Here is a 16,670-nt window from a genome sequence, read left to right as displayed (position 1 = left end):
ACAACAAATTAGAGTTGGCGGATCAGAAGTAAAGACTATTATTATTGTTATTATTAACTTCACATCAAAGACAAATTAAGCGTAGCATAAAAAAATGAATTCACGAAAAAGTTATTTATTTATTCGTTTTGGGGAAAGCATATCTTCAAATGGGCCCCAAATGCTAAAGCAAGGATAGCTTTCAAAGACAAAAAAAGCATAAGTACACATACCAGAATCATCATGTTTGAATCGTTTTCTCACTAGAAAAATTGAATGAAAACGTTTTCTGCATTTGCTTGAACTCCCCTCGAAAATCGGGGGCAAGAAAATGCATGGCTTATTTTAGGATGTACGACACCATGGGTACAATTGTAACGATGGCCTGGAGTCCTCCTTTCAAAAACATTTGCTTTGAAACTTCCTTTTTTGAACCTATATCGATGATTTTGTAGTAGAATGGAAGAATTATTCCAGGTGTCAGTTTTCTCTCCAGTCTTAAATAGAACTCCATACAGACAAATTTATGAAAGGGATACCTTTTTTATACCAATGCACACTTTTGGACCTTATATTTTGCAAAAACCGCTTTATCCCAAATAGATTGGACACTGAAAAATGCCAAAAGTTCCGAGAACCGGCTTTGGCAACCTCTTCAACTTAATTTTTATAGCTGGCAATTCAGGGAAAAGTATGTTGTTTTGCTTGTTGTCCAGTGATCTTACAGCCATTCCAATTGAACATCTGTACAAGTACGAAGTCGTTTCGATCATTTTTCTCCATTTCCAAGCTTTCATTCTTTTCTCAATGTGGGTCAATATTGGGGCATGTGCAAATGAGAAACGAAAAGGAAGTTCATTTCATCTTACGAAATCCCTCTTAATAGTGCATCCTTGTTCTTTGTATGCTTCTGAAACGTCTCTTTCATCGATTAATTTGAACTTTGGCGATCATTGAAACATTGTCAATAGAGGATTATTGTCCCCCTTTTGATTAAACCCGAATCAAAAGAACTCACTCAACATCATGGATTAGCCTTCTAATACTAAATTTTGAACTCAAGAAACATGATCAACAGCCAGAATGCAAATAGAAGTTCAGAAGATGGATTGTAGTTTTTCGAATCCCAATCAATCAAATTTATCTGCACACTATTCAAATCTCATTCCAAAGTCAAATGTCATACTTATGTCGTTGCTTATGCTCAGGTTAGGCCATATTGCATGTTGCCAAGTGGTCCAACTTTATCAAAAACTATTTATGCCGCTAATTGTGAATCAATGTAGTTTATCTTAGACTGATCTTCTGGAAGTCTAGACGCTTTAAATGAAATTTGTAGACAAGAATCAATGGGACCGAGAAATTACCTATTAGAGCAATTATTCGCTCCACAAAAAAAAGACTTTTAACGCACTGGTGAACCCCAAGCTGTTCATAAAAATACACGTTTTTTGACAACCTGGATTTTTCTGTTCTTCACCATGTGTTCTGGAAGTCTAGACGCTTTAAATGAAACTTGTAAACAAGAATCAATGGGACCGAGGAATTACCTATTAGAGCAATTATTCGCTCCACAAAAAAGACTTTTAACGCACTGGTGAACCCCAAGCTGTTCATAAAAATACACGTTTTTTGACAACCTGGATTTTTCTGTTCTTCACCATGTGTGCTCGAAACGTCCCTGCAGATTTGGCTGTTCACGAGAACTGTACCTTAAGGCGACGAAGTACATATCAGTTCAAGCTAAGGGTGACTCCAAGGAAATAAGGCCTTGTTGGTTCAAACTTAGTGTATCGTAAACAAATGTACTGAATAGAAGTGGGGATGTTGTGTTGCCACACATCCCTTTGTCAGCGATCAAGTTTGACTTCGGAGACGTCCTAAAGAGGGCGGTGTTTCCCTCGGGCCTTATAGCAAGAGCAAGCTGTTTTACCGAGAGGTTTGATATGTTTTACTAGAAACAAAGCATCTTCATAAGTTATTATTTGCAGCGATGATTCAGAGTTAAAGTGAAGACAAATGTCAGGTAGTAACAAGTGTTGCCAGGTTTCATGTTTTTTGATAACTACAAAAAACGTTGCTAGGTTTCCACCATTGGACTGTGAACCTTGCATGATGGGAACAACATGTATCAAAAACGTGCATGCTGAGATTAGTTCATGTTGGGAATCGCTCGATTCTAGATTCTGTACAAACCAGATTAAACAAAAACAGACGCTTGTCGACCACAGGGAACAAATATAAATGTGATTCATTAGCTTGACTGATCAATTGAAACCTAAGAAGTTTGATGGGCAAGGGAAAAATATAATTGCTACACACATCCTTTGAAGCCATGTGCTTTGTTCAAGTATTATGCATGTAGTTTTGTTAGAGTCTTTTTACATTGCACATGATTAGTCCATTAGTTTATTTTTTCTAAAATCATTTAAAGGTTTAAAGTATTCTCCATTTTGGCTTGATGAATTTACCATTCATGGATGAACTGAACTTGTCAAATAAAGCAGTATCTAACAAACAAAGCCAAAATTGTGCTTAATCAACATGCACATTTGACCTTGTGGTTAGTCAATCCCTCTGCCATCTGAAGACTAATTAATCTGTGTTACTCCCAATCTCCTTGCAATGAACCTTAAACCTATGACAAATGCCAGGATAAGCAACAAAAAAAAGATTCTGCTTATCCAACGGACCATAGTTGTGTCTAGCATCTTCCAACTAGGAGAGGAATTTGAAAATAGTAATTTGTGCTGCTAGCTAAAAACATTGCTTAGGCCGGAATGAATATTGAAAGAAATGAAATGTAGAGACAAGTTTTTTGCACTGTCCACTCAAGCCAAAAAAAGATAAAATCAAGTTTAGGAAATAAGTCATTGTTGTTTTGTTTTGGTATCATTTTTGCAATGTGAAAATCTTTTGGCAATTTATCTCTCAAGATGAGGTCACAATTATTCCAATGAAATAATTGATTGAATCTTTTATGACAAACTCTCAGGCTCACATTTTTCGCACTTCCTTACCCCATCAAAGGGAATGGAATTCCCAGCAATGAGAGAAGAAAGCCTGATACATTTTACTGAACTTTATATTCATTTATTATCTGATTGACCAACAAACTAGAGTGGGCGGACCTGCTCTTGAATCTACGGTTCATTGGGATTTTGGTCAAAAACTTGTGCAAGTATAACTTAAATCCTACTACAGGATCAAAATCTACATACTCCCTAAGAATATTTGAGGGAAACGATATTTACGAAATTGACAACCACCATCACAATTCCACATACCTTAAGGAAAATGCCCCATGGACAAAAAAAAACAAGATTTTCAAGAAATTTTGATCCTCATCTATTTTGGGAGCAGACGTGGTGGAGCGGCTAGAGAGATTTCCTGGCAAAACAAAGGTCCTTGGTTTGACTCTGCTTCTCTACCTTCCTCAATTGGATGATTTTCAACCTTAACCGCAATCACTAGCACAACCTGATAACGGATTAAGACATGGAATGCTGTGAAGGCTGGCAACGGTGACCAGACATGTGGGTCATTCCCTTGTCCCAGCACTCCAAACCCAAAAAGACACATGGAACAATTAAGTGACAATGACTAAGCAAAGGATTGCATTAAATGGTTTTTTTGTGGATTGTCATTTTCGATCACGACCCTGTTGCAGTATATTCATAGCCAAATTTGTGTCTTTTAAATTCCACTTTTGTTTAATCAAAAAGGTAAATCACCTACACTCCTGCTCTCTAATATTGACGGTTCTACGCAGCCGTGGTCCAGTACTTAGGAGTATTACGTGGTGGAGTACTGAAGAAGTGTTTCCTAGTCCCGGTTCTCGTTGACGGGGCCTTCTTGCACTTGTTGCATTCCTCCTGGCTCGGACTTTGTGCATGAACTAAGGTCTCAGAGCTTCCAGAAAGTTTCAGACAAAATGCGTGAACATCTGCACGAAAGTTAAGTTTATAAATTCTAAGCAAGCCTTTTTGTGATACAAGCTCAGAATAAGATAGGGCTATCCGAAAAGTCATGTATATATGGACAGCATCCCTAAGTTCTTAAGAAATTCTAGCCTTACTGAAGGTGAACGTTTGCCAAGACCAATCATAATAATCATTATCAATATAATGATCAATTCAGCATGGCTAGTTGTTCGATGTCAATTCTAAAGAACTTCGCAGGTGATAAATATTGCCAGATGGCCTAACTCTTTTGGACGGTTGATAACCCATCCGTTGACACACGCCGCTAATTAATCTGTCACTCATTAACAAGCTTTTCCCTTTCTGTGTTCCACTTTGTGGGAAATTGCGTTCCACAACAATTTCTTCTCAGTCGTGCCAACGATTCCTTACCACCCAGAATGTTGTGAAACCTCCTAAGCGAAGCTCGTAAGGGTCAGTGCTCGAGTGCCCTCAGATAAATGCCCGTTAATACCGCAAATTTCGTGAGAGTCACCCAATCTATGGAAACACTGATGGGGGACACGTGAGTTCATTTCTTTCCGGGCGCTCACTCATGATCGAGGGAAGGGACGGAACGTCGGCGGGTGCGTTCATGTCTTCACATAGGTGGTGCTAGGGCGGGTGTTTGGGTACGCAAGGAGCGGGGCAATCTTCCCTCCCCCGAGATACGTGTGATTTTCTCTGTAGATTCTAATTTGTGTTCATTCCTGTTCTTGTATAGGTGAGGGGCTGATCTATAAAATCAGAGGTCCTAAGGGAAGCTTCTTTGTCGCTGAACGAATTCTGAACTCGTCGTGTCTCTTTCTTTTCAGAGGAATTCGCCACTTCTAGCGAGAAAATGAATTTTAACGGAGCCACCAACAAGGTTGTCCTGGAACGGTGAGTGTACCATCTATAATAGTACTAAAGCCCAATAGGTGCACTTCCACTTAAGGCTTAGCTACAGAGAATTGATAAACATAGCTTATGCACACAAAAACAATTGGACCCAACTAAAGATCGATTACTTTCTCGTTGCAGGTATTTAAAACTCCAACAACCCAAGGACAAAGTGCAATGCATGTACGTTTGGATTGATGGTAGTGGCGAGCATCTCCGTGCCAAATCTAGGACCGTCGATTTCGTTCCCAAAACCCCCAAAGGTAATCCTGTCAATCTCAAATTTGATTTCTCCAGCATTTATTTGCGACGCAAATCTAGATTAAAGGGTTGGAGGGGGAGGTGCGTGGGTGGGGGGAGTAGGAAGAGAAGAGAAAGAGAGAGAGAACGTAGGAGAGGTCGATCGATTTCTTTGTTAAGTTATGGAAACATTTCGTCAGACGCTTTGTTTGCCCTACCTGCCACGGGGATTCACTCCATGTTTTTGTGGGCAACGTCGGATTTTTGGGCTCGAGTTTGAATGACCGTTTAGTCAGAGAGTCATGCTCCAATTTTTGCCTAGTAACATCTCGCTCTAATTAAAAGGTATTGAAAAGGTCACAAGTGTCAATCTGTATGTTAAAAAGCATCAGAAGAACATTGAGAGGAAGACATTCTTTTCCCCAACAAAGGAGACCTTCCCGGAAATATTTAGGAAAGCAAATTTTGTACTCTTCGTTCTTTGCTCGGTGGAACACTTCAAAACTTGGATACTTGAATATTTCTTGGTGGAAATATTCTTCCCAGGGGCAGGACATCGTCTCATGTGCGGGAAAAAAACAACGGGATAAATCCAGTGTCCATGCTACTAATGAGTGATCTCTTTCAAACATATTTGTACCATGCCGTCCACTTCATCTATCGCTGGTCTAATAATATCTTCGCATGTATCGGACGAAAACTGGAAGTGTCCGGTTTATGTTTGTTATTGTGGACTGCATGTACACGGAAATGATGTGATGCGTAACTTTAGCCCTAGATTATAGACTTTGATAGTAAGAGGGTCCGACGATCAGAAGCCTCAAAGTAAAGTACACTATATTTTCCATTCACGCCAGAAATATTGAAACCAGTTCTCTGCTGTGAGCCAAGAAAAGCTTCCCTCCCTCAGTACAGCTGCCTGCCAACGCCGTACAAATTCGCAAACATATAAAACTCAAGCCTGAGCAGATTGTTCCGTTTAGAAAATAACGAGTAGACTTCAAACCAAACATGTTTCGGGCGAGATCTTAAGATTAAACTGGACTCTAAATAGTTTGCAGCTGAAGTCGCTCGCCAAAAATATGTTTTCCATTAGCATCCATTCAGAAGTGGCACCAATCGTAAAGTACTATGCACCAACCTAAGACGCTAGATTTCTACTGGAAGTACGCCATTGACGTCACAAGAACCTAGATTTTTTTAGCTTTGGTAGTAACCTTAAGATGTGGCGTCGGCTCCCAACGCTCTGGGGTGCCAAATGCCAACATGAAGCACGCCATTGACGTCACAGGGGTTAAGATCAGCTTTTCAAGTCGTGATCGCCGGGCCGTCCCATCTCTGGTCAATTCTGAAGAGATATCCTGGACAGGTTGAAAATACCTCGGCCAAAGATGGAATATTCGGCTCAATCACCCGGGGCAACTTTGTGTGGCCATGAAAACCTCGATCCTTTTGGTGTATATGGTACGGCGTACCATAACTTCAATTAAATGGCATGGGAGAGTGCATGTGTTAGTATGCAGGTTGAACCTTTCAAACCATCCAATGAGCAGGTAGAAATGTGTACGGCAATGCGTAAGGGCGACTGACGTACACATTTAGCCCCCTACTAACAACTTTGGACACGAATCAATCATTATGAAGTAAAAAAACCAAATGGCATGTTCTCCTAATTCTATGTATTTATGAGTAATCTATACTTGCCTGTCACTGGAGGCAAACACATGCATTGATTGACGTCTTGATGTAAGAACAAAGTTTGAATTTGTAAGAGGAATCTTTTGATTCACAAAATGCATTTACTTACTATCTGCATTACCCAACTGAATCGGCAAAAAATAATTGGGATCATTCTGTACAAAATAAGAGTATGCGTTTTTCATGATATCGCTTGAGTCTTGAGTAAGATTGGCAATGGCATTAATTCATTTACGTTTTCAGAACTTCCCATTTGGAATTTCGATGGCAGCTCTACTGGACAAGCCGATGGCTGCAATTCCGATGTCTACCTCTATCCCGTCGCCCTATACAGGGATCCCTTCCGCCTTGGGGACAATAAGTTGGTATTGTGTGAGACTTACAAGTACAACAAGAAACCCACGGAAACAAACCACCGAATGGCTTGCAACGAACTTATGGAGAGGTAAATAAAGTCGAAATAGAATTCGAATACAACAGGGGAACGATCTTGCAATAATTCCTTACACTTACTCTCTAGGGTAAAGGATCAGAAGCCCTGGTTTGGTATTGAACAAGAGTATACTCTCCTTGACCAAGATCAACATCCGTTTGGTTGGCCAAAGAACGGCTTCCCCGGACCCCAGGGACCCTATTACTGTGGCGTTGGAGCTAACCGAGTCTATGGTCGTGACATTGTTGAGGCTCATTATCGCACTTGCTTGTACTCGGGCGTGAACATCTCGGGGACTAATGCCGAGGTCATGCCCGCCCAATGGGAGTTCCAAGTGGGACCCTGTGAGGGTATCGAAATGGGTGATGACTTGTGGATGGCTCGATTCTTGATCCATCGAGTGGCTGAAGAATTCGGCGTCGTCGTTTCAATGGACCCCAAGCCTATGCAGGTAGGTCTTTTTCACCTCACTTCCATAACTGCCCGTTCGTGCTTACTAGTTTGGCTAGTTTGACTCATCCTGCTCTCTCAATTCAGGGTGACTGGAACGGAGCCGGTGCGCATACCAACTTCTCAACCTTGAAGATGAGGGAGGAGAACGGTCTCACTGAAATCGAGAAAGCCATTGACAAGCTGTCGAGACATCACATCAGACATATCAAGGCTTATGATCCCAATGAAGGTGATTACAATTGGTCTTTTGTGTTTTCCAGGGATTGAAACTGACCTTTTCCTTCTCTTTCATTATTATGATTACTAGGCAAGGACAATGAGCGTCGTTTGACCGGTCTTCATGAAACCTCGTCGATTCACGATTTCTCGGCTGGCGTTGCCAACCGTGGTTGCTCCATTCGAATTCCTCGTGGTTGTGCTGAGGAGCGCAAGGGATATTTGGAGGACCGTAGGCCCTCATCCAATTGCGATCCCTACCAGGTAAAATCTCCATCTCAAACTTGATGTCTCTGACTCTGAACATGGTTGACGTATCTTTTCTGAATTGTAGGTGACTGGTGTCATGGTCAAGACTTGTTGCCTGGACGAATAGAATCCGTAACTTCCGGAACAACCACTCATTCTTTGTTCCTCAACTATTGCACAGCCCAAGAACGCGAATGAAATGCCTCGACTATTTCTTCAGCCCCACACACGCCCATACACACCTACATACATTCACCCACGCCCAAAACGCAATCGCCGCACACACCTTTTTTGTGCCACTAAATCAACAACGCACACGCAAGAGTTTAAGAACAGAATTCAGTTTGGATTTTGATCTTAAAGCGCTCCGATTGACCAAGTCGACTCGAGACACTGAGATGCATAATCTTCGAGTTTGCCGTTGATCCTTGCATTTACTCTCCTCAATCTACTGTTCTTCCGAATGAGGTTGAACCTGCCTCAATCTTTTCCTAACCCTCGTGTATCATGATGAAAATTAAACAATCAAAAAAAATCTTCGTGACATAGATGTTGAAACTGTTTGCCAACTTCATGCCTAAATATGACCCCAATAGTGATATAATAGTACATGAATGTGTTTAATAAAAAAATGAAACAAATCCCTTAGGTGCATTGTGCCTTTCCTTTAAATGATGTCGACTGAGATTAGGTATCGAACTACACCCAAAGTGATTGCACAAATGAGACTGAACTTGAACGGTTGGAAGAACTTGTAAAAATATGTTCATCCTTTCGGTAACCTGTTTGCTTTTAAAGGCATCTCGGGATTTGCAAGTCATTGCTTTATGCATGTAACCTTACGTGGAGATCTTGTGATACAATTCAATTTGGTTTGATCTGTGAGCCTTCTTGAATTCGTTAATCATCTAAATTTCAATATAATCTTTGATAAACGGCTTGATTTGAACAAGCTCTTTAAGCGCTCGTCTTTTCATCTTGATTTTGACAGAATCAATATGTTACCCTGAAAGATGCAATTGAAACGTTTGTTATGATCGTGAATAACCCCAGAACTAGTTTTCCCCCATCTCATTCATCCTCAACGAAAGAGTCGCCTCAAATCTTTATGCGGCACCAAAGGGTGCAAATGAAAACTTGAAATCTTCAAGTCAAATTGGTGGTTCATCCCCGAATTTTTGAACCTCTTACGACAAGGGAACAAATAATAACCCATCATAGCTTTTCACAACTCTTCACAACGGGTACTCAATCAGCCCATGAATATGAACCGAGCCGAATAATCTACCAAACTTCGTATGTTAATGCTTCTCTATTTCAAACTTGTTTTGAGAGCTAACTTACCTTTACTGAGTTTATGATTCTCAGTGTTTCAGGATGAACAATTTTTAATTCTTGCATAACTTTGCATCTGTATGATATCTCATCATTCAAGGAATGAAAATTGGCGAATCAGGATAGCCCTTGAATATTGGGCTTGTTCTGGAATTTTGGTCAAAAACTTGTCCAAGACTGACTAGAAAACCTACTACATACATCAATGACATTCCCTACGAATATCTGACAAAGCAATTTGAACAATGATGGAGCCCGCGAAAGAAGAGAAGTGGACTTCATTGTTCGAACCACCCTGGATTCTTGAGGAATTGAAGATGCTCTCAAAACGCACATTAGACTTCTATGGTCAATAAAGATGATCCTACAATCTGATTGGAGCAAAGTGTGTGGATGCTTTTGAAAACATAGAGCATCATACGCATTTCAAACCTCGTTTGAAAACATAGAGCATCATACGCATTTCAAACCTCGTTTGAATTGAAGTGATGTTTTTGCATGTGACACGAAAAATGGCTGCGCCAAGTTTGGGAAACCCATCAAATAGTTATTGTTCTGGATTCTGGGGCATTTCCCAAAAGGTGTTTTAAAGTGTGAGTAACCAAGAGGATCGACGGGATGAAGCGATGGATGCGTCTTAAGATTTTGCCAGTTCCAAAAAGGTGCGAAATCACATTTATATCGACCCAATTGCTAAACGTCTAAAATGTACGACTCCATGATGCAGGCTCGCTAAGATATGTTTTATTCACATTTATAGTGAGTCTATTCCATAAAGACAACGAGTGTCAGCGACTGTCCATTTCTATCCATAAAATCAAGTTTAGAGTTTTACGCCCGGTTCTTTTACAATTGACAACCAACCAGATTATCCAATTGGGTCAGGTGAACATGACCTCTTTCGTCTTAACATTGAGGGTCTCCACCATAAGGTATAGGAAGTTTGCTTCCATCAAAGGTAAGCTTAAATGTGTAAGAACAAGGGATTGAATTGGAACTTTAACTTCATGGGTATTTATGGTCTATCAACAAAAAAATGCTTCAGGACTTATGTTTGAACAAAGAGGTGGCTAAGAAATTTCGAATCTAAAATTGGTTGATCGCTGGCTTTTGGCTTCACAATTCGATTGAAGTGCTTTTGTTCCTCAGTTTGTACTTCAAGTTAACCTTGGAGTTTTCTTGGCTGTATTTGCACAAGCAAACCGGAAAGACGTATCTCCACTTTTATCTTTTCAGGGTCAACAAATCTTTTTGGGCTGGTTAAGAATCAATCTAAGGAAAAGGAATTAACCTTCAGACTATCCGAAATTCGAATCTCGTTTTTTTTTTGTCAAATGCGGGAGATTCTGAAATGAAAACAATTCAGCGGTACACTTTAGGTGCAAATAGGATAGATAAGCCCTGACTCTTAATTTGATAGCTATGACGTAAGCCAGTTTAATTATGAATCAGGACGTATCGTTTCCTACTGCCTTCCTATAATTGGAAGTAGACAAGAATTTGAAAAAGATACATAGATCTGGGTCATGACACAATTAAGAGTTCAATCAGAATGAATACCAATATTTGTGACTGATTATATGGATTGTCCATGGTGAGAAACATTCCAACATTGTAAGAGTATGAGCAAAGAATGAATTGATCAGCAGTTTCGCTATTAACTGGCTCCTTGATATTGTTTTCCCTCGAGATTAGAATAATGGACGAGGGGTTCTTTTGTCCTCAATTGTCGCTAATTTTACAGCCAACAGTCATTTCTAGGAAGGAAGCGACAAAACTAACGGATGTAGCACACATTCAATGAGAATGAAGCGTTGTGATGTTGACCAAAAGCGGAAAGTACTTCCCGTGGATGCAGGCAACCTCAGTTTCCAGACCTTATGTGGAACAACTTTTAGAGAAAGTTACGGTAGCCAATTTGTTATTTTCTTACTGTTGGCTCTCTGAAAGTTTTTACAAAGTTAGATATGGTTTCTGTTCTTTTTGGGGGATTTACTTTCCCTTGACTTGGACACCAAAAGACTAAACTCTTTATCTCTCACATAAGTTAATCTTTGACACTGTGTTTATTTACTGCTTTTGCACTTCTTCAACAGATTTCAGGGTTAATCTTTCAAGCACAACTAACCTATGAATTGGAAATTCCTTTCGAACCTTAATGATGAGGATCAAAGCATTTCAGATATGGTCGTAAACAAAGACAAACAATTGCGTTGTTTCTCTCCCCCAAGATGAAGGTCCCATTGATTCTCATTTTTAATGAGTGACCTCCCTGAGTGATTGTATTGCGGAGTTCCTCAAGATTGTTATGAGAAATGAGGTCATTCTTGTTCACTCCTGGCTAACAAATAACTAAACAAATATTGACAAGAGAATCATACGCTACGACGTGTCCCAAAGAGAGATGCGAGAAGAAACTGCCAAACATAAAGGGTTGATAAATCGTCAATAAATTGCAGGAAAATCTGTTCATTTTCTCATTATCTCTCAAATCAGTCCAAGATGCTGAGGAAATGGTAGAATAAATACGTTAACACGTGATGTATGAAATCCGGTTTCGTTCTCCGTTCCGAAACAAATCCAGATGACCTCTGTTATACGGAAAGTGTCATCAGGTCCAGTTGTAGTGAGATCATTTGAGAACCCCCTACGAAATGGCTATTTCTCAAGCCAAGCTGGATCAATTTATTCGAGATGGATTGGTTGTGATTGAAGATGTCCTCAGCATTGACGAAGTGAATACCCTCAAGGAAAGCTGCCTTCAGCTGGTGCGAGAAATGGACCCTAAAGAGCACCATGGTGTGTTTTCGACAACATCTCACAATCAGGTATCAAAATGACGAGACGAAAGATTTTTTTGGACTAATTGTAAATTCCTGCATTGCCTTACCCTTGCAGGCTAAGGATGACTATTTCTTAGAGTCTGGGGACAAAATTCGTTTCTTCTTTGAAAAAGACACAGTTGACGAGGACACTTTGGAGCTGAAGTTGCCAAAGGAAGATTGTCTGAACAAGATTGGACACGCTCTCCATTGGTTGGAGCCGAATTTCAAAAAGGTAATTCTCATATGGTTTGCATTTATTTTAGGCCCACAGTAGAGCATGAGATGTTGCAGTCCTCAGCGTCAGTAATAATGGTTTGAACGAGGCCAGACAAAAAAGAAGTGTGTTTCTTCCTTGTCTGATTTCATCGGTCTACCTTGGAGGGGCACTTGTCTCCCAACTACGTACCTCCTATAAACGGGATTGAGATTGTGGTGGTCAAGTTGGTCCTTGATTCTTGATTATGCTCTGAATGATCGCTTTGTTCTGTTCTCCATTAAACATTGTTTGAACAATATTTGTCTTGAAAGTATGTAAATAGTGACATTGATTGATGCACGTCCTGAATTGTCTGAACGTGATATGCGCAAACAGACTCCGGAGATTGTTTACCAACTGGGTAGCGTCTGTTAGAGCGATTAGCCCAAGATTTAGATGATTATTTTAGACTTAACCCTCTGACGAACGGATTTTGAATTTGGATTTCCCATGGTACTCTTACTAGGGCTATAAAACCATTCCCTGGGGAGATTCATTTTCTTGCGAGGCGATATCAATTTACGTCGAACTTGGGACCTAAGATAAGGTCGGCAAACATTTACCCAATGAAGCCAACGAAATCGAAATTGAAATCTCAAATCAATATTTGAATGTGGCCAAAGGATAGCAATGAAGAAACCCAAATGCATGGATGAGACGTAGGAACTTTTTTTGTAAATTTCCTCACGAGACTACCTCGAAAAAGTCAAAGTTTTAACGAAACTAAAGCATGGGGTTCGTCCTTGTATCTAAAAATAATGTCAACAAGAACGCTACCTCCAATGTCTTGTTTTTAAAGTGGTTAAATGAATTTTCTTTCCAATTTCAGATTACGTTTGGTTCCAAGATGAAAGATGTGGCATCCAGTATTGGCCTAAAGAAACCAGTCGTCGTTCAAGGAATGTATATATTTAAGCAACCTCGCGTTGGAAGTGAAGGTGAGTCCAACCTAATTCATCAATGATTCAAAGCCTTTCGAGTTTCGACAACAGACAAAGCAAAGCAAATAACTGATATTTTGCGCCAAACCTGCTGAATTGTGTGACTTCTGTTGTTTGACAGGTTACCATAATTTCCTAAGTGAAAGACCATTACAAAGAAAGTAAAAAAGTCTTTTTTATGCATTCTTTTGATTCTATTTCACGTGGCAAACAAGAAAATCCATTCTTTTTATCGATGTTTTTCATTTTAACTAAATATTTGTTAATCTTTCATTGTTCTTCCCAATTATTGCAAGAAAAAATATTTGTACGCATGTACTTAAATGAAATGTTACTTTCACTCTTATTCCGATTGATTGTTGAGTAAAATAAAAAAAATCCAATTCTATGCTTACACCTTTTTAAATAAAAATTGGACACCTCATCTCTATCAATATGTACAACCGGCCTCTCCTTTGGGTGCAATATTAATGCACATACTTTTTTGGCTTCAGTGACACCACATCAAGACGGAACCTTCCTCCGGAACGACCCCTTGAATTTAGTTGGCTTTTGGTTCCCAATCGATGACGCCACACTAGAGAATGGTTGCTTGTGGTACATCCCTGGCTCTCACAAGCTCCAGGTGTCCCGACACTTTGTCAGGAATCCCAAGAAGGAAATGAGCGACGAGCCCTTGATGGTATTTCACGGGGAGAATCCGCCCTTTAACGACTCCGCTTGGGTCGCTGCTCCCGTTAAGAAAGGTAAATTAGCTGGATCACGAAAGCCATCGAAACTCGGGTCACAAACTTGGTTCCAAAGGCGAGTCTGGTCAAAAAAGGTCTTTGCTGAGGGAGACGGGACCTTGAAGACCGGATGAGTGCACTGCATTTTAAAAGAGTCAATGCCACCCGGTGATCCATGGTCCATACTCAGAGGCCTGAGCAAAATTTGGTCAGTGCACACACGGGCGTTTTGTTCCAGCCGTGAAGACCTCCTGGAAATTTAATGGTCCAGCCCAGGAGATCGGACTGCCTTGTCACTGTTTTAACCGACTAAGCTGGACAACACGTACCTTACAGGGAATCGCAGACTTGAATACAAACCCAAAATTTGAATTATATAGACCCTTTTTCTCTCTGGCCTTCTCTTGAGGAAACCATGGTGGAACCCAGAGCTGTATTAGACTTAACCCGAATCACACTGATTTCAACTTAAGGGAACCGACCGGCTGTCGTATAAGCCTTTCGGCAAGATTTCGGTAATGGATTTGGTCAGCGTTGATGTGGAAAGAGAGGAAGGCGAATCTGAAAGTTCACCGAAACGAGGTGGGCGAAAAAGGACCCAAATCTGAAGTCAAAGTTTCACGACCATTGGTGATTTATAGTCAAGCCTCGTTGGTTCATTTTCCCAGCGTTAGCCAATTGCCCTGATCCTCGTTTCAGTAAATTTTATTAGCTTTGACAGACTTGCGACTTCAAAGAGAGTGCGTCGTGTCTGAGAGAAGTGAAATGGAGGGACTTCAGATCGCCGTCCAGTGGCATTTTCGCCTTTTGACCAGAGTACATGTGCAAAAACTGAACTCACTGTAAAATATTTTCCTAGTATTCCACTCGATGAGGTATTCCAAATATCCTTACTTCCAATCTGAACAAATTGTTTATTGATTTACAGGTTCTCTGGTACTGATTCATGGGCAGGTGTTGCACAAAAGCGAGGCCAATAATTCAACCCAACCACGTCACGCCTACACGTTCCACATGGTCGAAACCGACGGATGCCAATACTCGAAAAATAACTGGCTCCAACCAACCCCTGAGCTTCCTTTTCCGTTTCTCTTCGAGAACTAAACTTTAAAATGTGTTCTGATCTCGTGGACCGTAAATTTTCATCTTGGAGCCTTGTTTTCTCATTCTAAAACGCTGTTTCGCGTACCCATGCGCAAGCAAAAAAAGGACCCTTTTGAGATCGAAATAAAGCCTCTGGAATAGGTTCGGATTGTTTGTGGAATGAAAAAATTTCACTAGAGTATGTTGGTTTAGACGCAATACGTTGTCTAAGTGGAAAGCTAGATTCTTTTCATGCAGAATGTCCGAGAAAGAATTTGAAAATAGCGCCGTCCGATCGCCATGCAAAAAAGCATTTTAGTTCTATATCGAAATAAAAGATCCCTTATGTTGGGAACAATAAGACCATTTGACTCGGATTGGAACAAAAGATGACAATGAGTGAATGGTTCACCACATTGAGCACGATATGACTCACATACTGGTTGTGTCAAACGAAATAACTATCAAGTATCGGCCTTTTCCCAATACCACCCATAACAAATGTTCCAATTATTTAAGTACTCGCTCAAGAGAGCAGAGCCATAGATTAGGTCCACAAGGAGCGTTCGATAATGCGTGTATCTTGGTGAGATCAAGATTTATCGTTGGGTTCCCAAAAGAAAAAAAAGCCTGGTTTGGACCTTAGTAATCTCGTCACTTTCCGTTCCATTGTTAAGTGAAGAGACTGTTCCAAGGCCAGCTTGATCCAATCTGACTATCTCGTTCATTGTAATCTTATCGACTGGCCTCTCACATATTTTTGGAACAGCCCGTCTTTCAGTGACTTCTTACGTACTCCACACAACATCAACGTCATTTTTTCGTACTACATACCTAGTAGCAACAGAACTAAGTCTAAGGATATTGTCTCCGTCCTCTCCAACATTTCGAGAAACAAAGAGTGGTCTGGGTTGGATTGATGTCTCCGAACAATGAAGAGAAGTGCCCGAGCAGCACTAATCTTTGTCACGACCGGCCGTACAGTATTCAATTACATACGACAATGTCGCGTTCAGACCCCCCCCTGAAATTGTTCCCGGCATTCCACCACATCGATAACGACCTAGATTGTCTCTCAGATTTCGGTGTTCCCTTTTGTGAAGGCTGTGTATGCATGGAACCAGTTTGTCGAAGGCAATACGTTTCGTTGAATCCATTTCGAGCTTGATACCGTCTCAAAATATCATTGAATGATATTGTTAAGAAAATCACTCGGGGCATTTATACCTGTAATTCAAAATGAAGCGAGTTGTGAATCGAGTGAATTTCTATGGCCAGTTTGTTAGTAGCAAGTTGGCGAAATATTTGAAAATGACCACTGTGTAATCCCTGGTTCGAACCCTTTTTGAGAAAAACGCTGATCATTCAATACACAAAAAAACAAACAGCA

At 40.5% G+C, this 16,670-nt stretch overlaps 2 protein-coding genes across 3 annotated transcripts; both read left to right on the top strand.

Annotated features, from left to right (window-relative positions):
• The first annotated feature begins 4,482 nt into the window (after positions 1-4,482).
• On the top strand, positions 4,483-8,753 carry LOC131888336 (glutamine synthetase-like). Of its 2 annotated transcripts, none has more exons than XM_059237173.1 (8): positions 4,483-4,528; positions 4,757-4,823; positions 4,965-5,086; positions 7,005-7,206; positions 7,282-7,645; positions 7,732-7,876; positions 7,955-8,127; positions 8,198-8,753. In XM_059237173.1, exons 1-8 carry the CDS (start codon positions 4,498-4,500, stop codon positions 8,237-8,239), a joined length of 1,146 nt encoding a protein of 381 aa, XP_059093156.1. In that variant the 5' UTR covers positions 4,483-4,497; the 3' UTR covers positions 8,240-8,753. The 2 variants fall into 2 exon arrangements, with proteins under 2 accessions (XP_059093156.1, XP_059093157.1); XM_059237174.1 differs by lacking the exon at positions 4,483-4,528 and adding an exon at positions 4,595-4,665.
• A 2,964-nt stretch (positions 8,754-11,717) lies between these two features.
• On the top strand, positions 11,718-15,445 carry LOC131889131 (phytanoyl-CoA dioxygenase domain-containing protein 1 homolog). Its single transcript, XM_059238140.1, has 5 exons — positions 11,718-12,275; positions 12,346-12,504; positions 13,358-13,466; positions 13,964-14,215; positions 15,126-15,445. Exons 1-5 carry the CDS (start codon positions 12,102-12,104, stop codon positions 15,299-15,301), a joined length of 870 nt encoding a protein of 289 aa, XP_059094123.1. The 5' UTR covers positions 11,718-12,101; the 3' UTR covers positions 15,302-15,445.
• The last annotated feature ends 1,225 nt before the right edge of the window (positions 15,446-16,670 follow it).

The sequence above is a fragment of the Tigriopus californicus genome, chromosome 10, assembly GCF_007210705.1.
Source record: "Tigriopus californicus strain San Diego chromosome 10, Tcal_SD_v2.1, whole genome shotgun sequence".
NCBI classification, from domain to species: domain Eukaryota; kingdom Metazoa; phylum Arthropoda; class Copepoda; order Harpacticoida; family Harpacticidae; genus Tigriopus; species Tigriopus californicus.
This window is presented reverse-complemented; position numbering and strand designations above follow the sequence as displayed.

Coding starts and splice junctions, on each gene's coding strand:
- LOC131888336 (XM_059237173.1), top strand. CDS start 4,498: ATGATCGAGGGAAGGGACGGAACGTCGGCGG. Junction 7,207..7,281: donor TGCAACGAACTTATGGAGAG/GTAAATAAAGTC, acceptor CTTACTCTCTAG/GGTAAAGGATCAGAAGCCCT. Junction 7,646..7,731: donor TGGACCCCAAGCCTATGCAG/GTAGGTCTTTTT, acceptor CTCTCAATTCAG/GGTGACTGGAACGGAGCCGG.
- LOC131889131 (XM_059238140.1), top strand. CDS start 12,102: ATGGCTATTTCTCAAGCCAAGCTGGATCAATTTATTCGAGATGGATTG. Junction 12,505..13,357: donor TGGAGCCGAATTTCAAAAAG/GTAATTCTCATA, acceptor TTCCAATTTCAG/ATTACGTTTGGTTCCAAGAT. Junction 14,216..15,125: donor CGCTGCTCCCGTTAAGAAAG/GTAAATTAGCTG, acceptor ATTGATTTACAG/GTTCTCTGGTACTGATTCAT.